The sequence below is a fragment of the Phaethon aethereus genome (assembly GCF_964289735.1).
Source record: "Phaethon aethereus genome assembly, chromosome: 16".
In the NCBI taxonomy this organism is placed as follows: Eukaryota; Metazoa; Chordata; class Aves; order Phaethontiformes; family Phaethontidae; genus Phaethon; species Phaethon aethereus.
The window spans coordinates 10,773,644-10,781,597 of NC_138592.1; the positions used below are offsets into that span (position 1 = coordinate 10,773,644).

The following is a 7,954-nucleotide window of genomic DNA, read 5'->3' on the forward strand; positions in this document are numbered from 1 at the left end:
TGCAAATAGCCATTAAAATTTTCTGATATCATCTCCGGAACAAGTACAAATGCAAATAAGAGTACAAACAGCAAACAGTAAGCCTTGTTTTAAATAAAAAATGAAATTGATAAAAAACTGGCTGATGTTTTTGGTTTTTTGTTTTTACATCTACCCTGGCCATCATTTAATCTGGCTACAAAGGAATTTCAAATCTTTCTCAACTTGATGCTTGTCAGCACCTTACAGCTCTGCAATCATGTGTACGATTGTACATACACCAGCCACGCTTCTGCTAAAAAATACTTGATAAAGATTTGCTTCTATAGCACGAGCTTTGTTTTTGCTGAGCAGAAACCACTGACTGTAGCAAGTCTCAGTTCTACAGCAGACTACGTCAAGCTCAGTATTTGTTGAACTTTACCCGATTAGCCTGCTTCATTCAATGCTTTAAATTCAACTACTTCTGGAAAAAACAGGGCCATTTTGTGTGGGCACCATTACTGTGAGAGCCTTTAGCCACACTGTATGGGTTGTTGACAACATAGTCTTCTCAGTTTTTTTTTTTTAAATTACAATGTTGTCAATGCTTGACAACATTCTACAACGAGACTAGTTTGGTAGACAGAGAGAGAGCAGTGGATATTCTCCACCTGGACTTCAGTAAGGCTTTTGACATTGTCTCCCACAAGACCCTCAGAGAAGGTGATGAAGCATAGGCTGGATGATCAGTCAGTGAGTGGCTGGGCCCAGAGAGTGGTGCTCAGCGGCACAACATCTAGCTGGAGGTCAGTAACTAGCGGTGTACCCCAGGGACCAGTACCGTGTCCAGTCCTGTTGAACATCTTCATTAATGATCTGGATGATATGTCAGAGTGTACCCTCAGCCAGTGCGATGACGACACCAAACTGGGATCAGTGACTGATACACCAGAGGGACCCCAACAGCCTGGAGAAAGGGGGCCAACAGGAACCACACAAACTTCAACAAGGGGAAGCGCAAAGTCCTGCCCCCAAGAGGAACAAGCCCATGCGACGGTACAGCTTTGCAGAAAAGGCCCTAGGGGTCCTGGCAGACACCAGGATGGACATAAGCCAGCAACGTGCCCTTGTGGCAAAGGGCCTAGTGGTATCCTCGGCTGCAGGTCGAGGGAGCTTATCCTTCCCTCTATTCAGCACTGGTGAGGCCACAGCTGGAATGTTCTGTCCAGTGCCGGGCTCCTCACTACAAGAGAGACACTGACATGCTGGAGAGAACACAATGATGACGCCACTAAGATGACGAAGGGACTGGAGCATCTCTCCTATGAGAAAAGGCTGAGAGAGCTGGGACTCTTCAGCCAAGAGAAGAAAAGGCTCAGGAGGGATCTCATCAATGTATATAAATACCTGAAGGGTAGGTACAAAGAAGACAGAGCCAGGCTCTTCTCAGTGGTGCCCAGTGAGAGGACCAGAGGCCACAGGCACACTCTGAAATGCAGGAGATGCTGTCTGAGGAAACACTTCTTTGGCGTGAGCGTGACTGAGCACTGGCACAGGCTGTCCAGGGACGCTGTGGAGCCTCCTTCCCTGGAGATATTCAACAGTTATCTGGACATGGTCCTGGGAAACCAGCTTGGGGTGGCCCTCCTTGAGCAAGGGGGTTGGACCTTCAGGGATCCCTGCCAACCGCAACCGCTCTGTGATTCTGTATCTTCCTGAAGCTCTAAGAATCCATTATGAAGGTAACTATCCAAACCCAGCAAACGATAACAGCTCCTGTAACAAGAACACACTTACACAGAGCACTAACTCTACCTAATAATACAGCAATAATGCCTCTACTAGTACTACTTTTACCAACTAAGCACCAGCTTTTTTGTAGCATGGAAAAGAAAAGGTCTCGGTGAAGAGAGAGGGGTAGTCTGAACCTCTGCAGAACAGTTATTTGTGCAGATACAGACTGGTAATTTCTGTTCCCTCACAACCTCATTCCAGTTGCAGACGGCAGCTCTCCCCGCTGTTGTTCCAGCTGCTCACTCCAGTATGATTTCATCTGGACACCCTGTATTGCAGACAGCTATTATGACACCTGCAGAAGTATAATGTATCATAACAACTTCAAGGCACACGCTGTCCAGTGAGTCAGACAGCAAGTAAACATGAGAGAAGGAAGCTAACACAGAGATCGACAACATGATGCTCATTGGAGCAAGTTATTTTATATACTCTCTTAGAGGCTATTCCTCTGGTGAAATGTATCAACCTTACTTCAGTAAGATTCTTCCTTACCCCAAAAAGAAGATTCTTTAAAATAAAAAATTCAGCCTACAACCCTTTTTTTAATACCAAGTCCTTGTTTTATATAACATTAGCAAGAAGATGAGAATAAGAAGTTTTTAAATCACTGTACGTTATTCAAAACGTACTCCCAATTTTAGATCAAATATTTAATCATGCTGCCCTTCATCACTGACACAGTAAATCCTCAAGACGATGCAGAATTAATTCAGAACACCCTCACTCACTCTGTGATAACAAAGTATAAGCTTATACAAGCTTAAAAATTTTAGACACACCAGCCAACTAGCACTACTATCAAGAAAAGATGAATTACTGTGAAAAACAACCAAAGTTTAATGTTGCGTCAAAAAACCACATTGAAACTTCTGTTCTTTGTCTCCTAGGAAAATACACCTCCATCCTTTCCCATTTTACTTTCAGCTATTTCCCAGCAATACAGGGCCATGAACTTGACATACTGGGAGGCATCCACCACTACTCCTGGGGCGGTGAGGGTACAACGCACAAGCGCACGCATTTGGTTTCACAGATGGGCACGTAAAGGGATGAAACACCCCAAAGACGTTCACGGCCAAGGCCTACAGCTGCACGAGAAGCGCACCGTACAGTCCGCCGCCCGGAACCGCCCTCCGGGAACTCCACACGCTTTCACGGCGCCCGGGCTCGTCCGCCCTCAGCCCCGGGGAGCCCCCATGCTCAGCGGCAGCGAGTTTTTACCCCATAATCCTGAGACGGGGCCCGGCGGACATTCCGAGCGAGCGGCGCACAGGCGCTTGAGTCCCGACCCTCGTCAGCGGCGGAGACCGAGCTGGCGGCGGGGTGACTCAGCACAACCCCCGCGCCCCACCGGAGGTTCCCCAGAGCCCTCTAGCTCCGCGAGAGAGCAGGCAGCGGCGAGGGAGAGCCCCGCCGCAGAGACACGACGGCCTCGCCGGGGAAAAAGAGGAGGAGACGCAGCCCCCGCACTCACCACGCTCGCCCGAGAGCCCAGCACGGGCCCCGCCACCTCCCGCCGGGCCGCGCCGCCCGGATAAGACCCTCCCCATCACCGGAAGCGACGGCGGCCGGGCGGGGGCGGGGCCAGCGCCGCTCGCGCACGCGCCCTCGGCGGGGGGGAACGGAGGCGCGGCGGGCAGCGCTCGCGCATGCGCATGTCCCGCGGGGCTGTGAGCTCACTTCCTGTTGTGTTCCGCGCCCTACCCGAGCGCGAGGCTAGAGACGGCAGCGAGCGACGCGGTGAGTGGCGGCGACGGGGGGGGGGGGTCCCGGACACCCTCTCCGCCCCTCCGGGAGCTGCTCAACGGCCGTGCGGGCGGCGGAGGGGCGGCCGCAGCCCTGAGGAGCGCGGGGGGGTCGGGTGGCGCGGCGGGGGAGAGGGGCCTCCGCGGGCCGTCCCGGCCAGCCGGTGAGGAGAGGCCCCTTGGGGGGGCTGGCGGAGCCGCGACAGAGCGCGGGTGGCGTGAAACCGCGGCCCTGGGAGATGGAGCGTTGCGCTGCCAGCGGCCTCGGAGCTCCTGGCGGACTCGCGCCCGCGGGGGATGGGACGGCAGCGGGGCCGTGCTTCAGGCCTGGCGTCGGTTCCCTCCGCCTCGCCGGCGTGCTGTTCCGTTGGTGCTGGGGGGTGTCCCGCAGGGGCGAACCGTCCTCGGCGGTGGCGGTGCCCGGCTGTCCCTGGCTCTTCTGGTGCTGTCATGCTCACAACTCAAAATCAAGTTGTACTAGTTGACAGAATATATATCGTCTGTTCACCCGGGGGGGGTGGGGGTGGAAAGATGTTTCATTATTTTTGACACAGGCTCTGCCTGTCCTGCGGAGCACAGAGTTAACAGTGAGAAGTACTGGGCAGGTCTGGTCAGAAGGCAGTGAGGTTGCTCACAGAAGAACGGGCATCCATTACGCATGTCACTTCAGTTTTGTGGAGACCACATGTGTTCAGACCTCAAGGCCAAACCCTAATCTCTGTATTTCAGTTTATTTTATATGGCATAGTTGGTTACACACTGAGAGCTCATAAATGGAGTTGGAAGCTAAAGATGAAGAGGAAGAGAGTCTGCAAACAGCTTTCAAAAAGCTGAGAGTGGATGCAACAGGGTAAGTGAGCAACAAAAAGGACTGTGTAATTTGTCAGTTTCTTATTACATATTTGCATTTGTTTTCTATTATTTTGAATCTCAAAACAAATGTCATTTGGTGAAAGGTTCCTTACTCTCCAAGAGGAGACACCTGCATCGCTTCAGATGAAATGCAGTCATCAAAACCGTCTAATAAGCAAAGCAATACTTTATTACTGGCTAATTTTGGCACAATATCCAACTGAAATTACACAGTGACTGTATGAAAACATGAAATGACTCGCCCAAAGCGGTGAACCCGCTCTTAACTCTTGTGGTAGCTGTAGTCACCTTGTGTGATACAGAACTTGTTTTTCCATTTATGGAAATGCTGGTGTCTTTGGCCACATTATCAGCCTTTACTATAATGCATGACTGTTTGCTTGGAAGGCATCTGAAGGACAGCAGCAACACTTTGTAGTGTACTGGAGAGCCCACTGGACATCGTCAGGCTAAATATGAGCACTGATTGTTTCTGATTTCAGGGGGTTTTGTAGAGTAAAATGTCCACAGACATTCTTATACTGAAAACTTATCCCATAAGACACTGGGTATACCGATAATCGATAGTATAAGCGTCTTCCTTAAAAGTAGGAGTTGATAAAATTATGCAGTCCAGGTCTTTGTGAGATAGTTCACTTGAAGTCTTTTAGGAATTCACAGGCACAAGAGAAAGCTTTGTATTGACAGTTAACGTTACCTTGTGAATTCATCTCCATAGCCATCAATACTGTGAACGCATGACTTCCTTTGAATGTTAAAATATATTTTGCTTTGCTACTCATTTTCTCTACTTCAGGAGGCCTTCTGTTAAATGTGGAAAAAAAATAGCTGTTCTCTCATGAGGAACTACGCTCATTAAGCATACCCAGTGACAGACTATGGGGACTTTTTGTTGATTCCTGATTATATCTTCTTAGGCAGAAAACAACCTTGTTTTGCAGGCATGTGTTTTGAACAGCTCAAGTCTTGTGACTAATCTCTTAAGATCAACTTTGGGCAGAGTACTTGGCCTTTTCTGCTAGAATTTCAGCCTCATTTCTTACGATTTCCTATCCTATGTTCCAAATCACACATACAGCCGTCATAAATACAGATTGATGTGCTGAGGCATTTATGTTTGTTGTTTGGACCTCCAGGGACAGATGTCTTTTTCATTCCATGTTTATCTGGGAAATTTAATTAGAAATTTAATGAGAAATAAACTGGTAATCTGTCCTTATCTGTTGTACTTCATCCACTTCTCCACTGAATCCCCCTCAGCCTGCTGCTATGGGTTCCTGACGTTGCACTTTAGATGAGTAGGAGTCTATCTTTAACAACTATTGTCTGACAAGAACATTTGGAACCTGAGTTTACATTCCTTTAATGTGTCATTTTGGTACAAATAGGGCATGACATCAGCCTCTGGGCATTTTGGCCTCCTTTCATTTCATCTCACCTATCTTTAGACACTTGACTGATGTCAATGTAGTAAGAGCAGTTAGATAAATCCTGTTCTTAACCACTGACCATAGAGGAAGTCAAGGCTGCAAACTTAAATGTCTTAGCTAAGCATTTAAAGTGAATAGGCTGAATCTAGACCTCTGAAGCCATATGTTCAGGCAGTACTATAACATGGCATTTCCCATTTTACTCAGATGTATTGCGGCTCTGTCTGTGGGTGACGGGACGATTCTCAGAACACCGATAAGAGCAGCTGTGGATGGAGCCAAGCAACAGACTGTCTGCTTGAAGGAAACATGGCATGGGTAAAACACACCATTCACTGCACCGTGCATGTGTTTCTGGTTTGAGACATTTAACGCTTGCATACTGTTTCCAGTGAAACTTGTTGTTAATTAGTTGCTTCAACATACTTTTTCTCTCCTGTCTATTACAAAACTTTACCATAACTAATGGATGTTTTTTAAAGGAATTTCATCAAAGACTTTAAATACAATATTGCTGCCTTCTTAGAGAGGGTACCTAAATCTTTCTTTTCAGCTGATTTCCTCAGAAGTCCTTTTCTTCAAGTCTTATACCTTTGAAACCCCCTCTCAACTCTTTCTTGGGTTATTTTATTTCTGTATTGAAGTACCTGTGTATTCAGTGCGATTCTGCCAGCAGCTCCAACTCATATCCAGGTTCTGCACTACAGTTCAGTTTGGGATGACAAAGTATCATTTGCTTAACACGTGTCTTTCCTTTGGGGGAGCCCAAATTTCTTCAGACTCCTCCACTGTTCCTGTCAGAGATTGTAAGTGACCAGTCACCTGACCTTTCTAAGCAGGAAAAAAAAATAATCTAAAATGTTTTTAGACACCTTTTAGAGCTTATTGAGCTATGGTGTAGATTGTGGAGTTACGTACTTGCTCACCTGTTATAACCCTGCAGGTGTGTGAGAAAACCTTCCAGAGGATCAGCAAGAGTCCCGCGTCGCAGACGCTCCAAGTCTCCTGTCCTGCATCCTCCCAAGTTTACGTATTGCAATATGCAAACCAACAACCAGCTGAAACACAAAAGCCAGGCAGACACATCAAAGGGTAATATCAGTTCAGACATTTTTGTTACGTCAGAACACGGTACAAAGGACGGGCACGATTCTCACTTTGAGGCCAGTGATGACAGAACTGAAGATTTGGAAGCTTTCACTGCCGAAGAGCCTTTGGAGAGGTCAAGAGAGAATTTCCCTGCTCTCTCCTCATCCTTTGAAACTAGCTTGCATTCTAGCCAGACCTCCGATTTCCAGTCCTTATCCATGCTTAACAATGGCAAGCAGTGCCCTTGTACGGACAAAAAATGCCAGTGCAAACAGTGGCGAACCATGGAAGTGTACTCTTTCTCTGGCTTACGGAGTGTCCTGTCAGAATGCGAAAAGGCGGTCCTAGGAGTCCATGCCCAGTCTCTTCAAAATAGATCCCCTTGTGGGACAGCCTCATCAGGTTCTCCTAGATCTTGTTCTGAGCAAGCTCGAGCCTTTGTGGATGATGTGACTATTGAAGATCTTTCTGGATACATGGAATACTACTTATATATTCCCAAGAAAATGTCTCACATGGCAGAAATGATGTATACTTGACTGAAAGCTATAGAGAATCCTGAATCAGAGTTTGTGGTAATGGTTGGGTTAAATGCCTTGTCAGTGCCATGTTTTCACTGTTGTGTATTTCATCAAAAGTTTCTTTGCCTCATACAGTTTAGTTTTTCTAATAAAATGAAAAATGGAATATAGTTTCCGAGCTTAGTTCTAAAAAGAATGCAGTAAAGTCTCTGAATATCTTAACAAAGCACTGTAGTTCAGATGAACTCCCTTTGTTTGTAGGTTTGTGCTATGGATATTCAAGCTCTGTATGCCGTTTTCACCATGTTTTGGGGAAAAAAAAGCGCCTAATAGGTTTTGTCCTGAAATTTTGCGGTGTTTGGAAGGTTCATTCTTAATGTGTCCCAGTACTTAGAGAAATATTTTATAGGTACAGCTCCATCCTCCTCATCCTGCTCGAGAGAGAAGAATGTGAAGGCATTCAGTATTTTGGATAGGATGGATCTCCTTTCCGTGAACACTGTCATCTGGCTCCTTTTTAGTTGGATCAAATTGTGAG

The 7,954-nt window shown here is 47.0% G+C and overlaps 1 protein-coding gene across 1 annotated transcript; it reads left to right on the forward strand.

The window, feature by feature from the left end:
* Positions 1 to 4,100: 4,100 nt before the first annotated feature.
* LOC309410618 (oxidative stress-responsive serine-rich protein 1-like) lies at positions 4,101 to 7,434 on the forward strand (the record flags this gene model as incomplete). The annotated part of the gene is made up of 3 exons (XM_082007053.1): positions 4,101 to 4,353; positions 6,014 to 6,124; positions 6,750 to 7,434. The coding sequence occupies exons 1-3, from the start codon at positions 4,277 to 4,279 to the stop codon at positions 7,432 to 7,434; spliced, it is 873 nt and encodes a 290-aa protein (XP_081863179.1). The 5' UTR covers positions 4,101 to 4,276.
* Between the last annotated feature and the right edge of the window lie 520 nt (positions 7,435 to 7,954).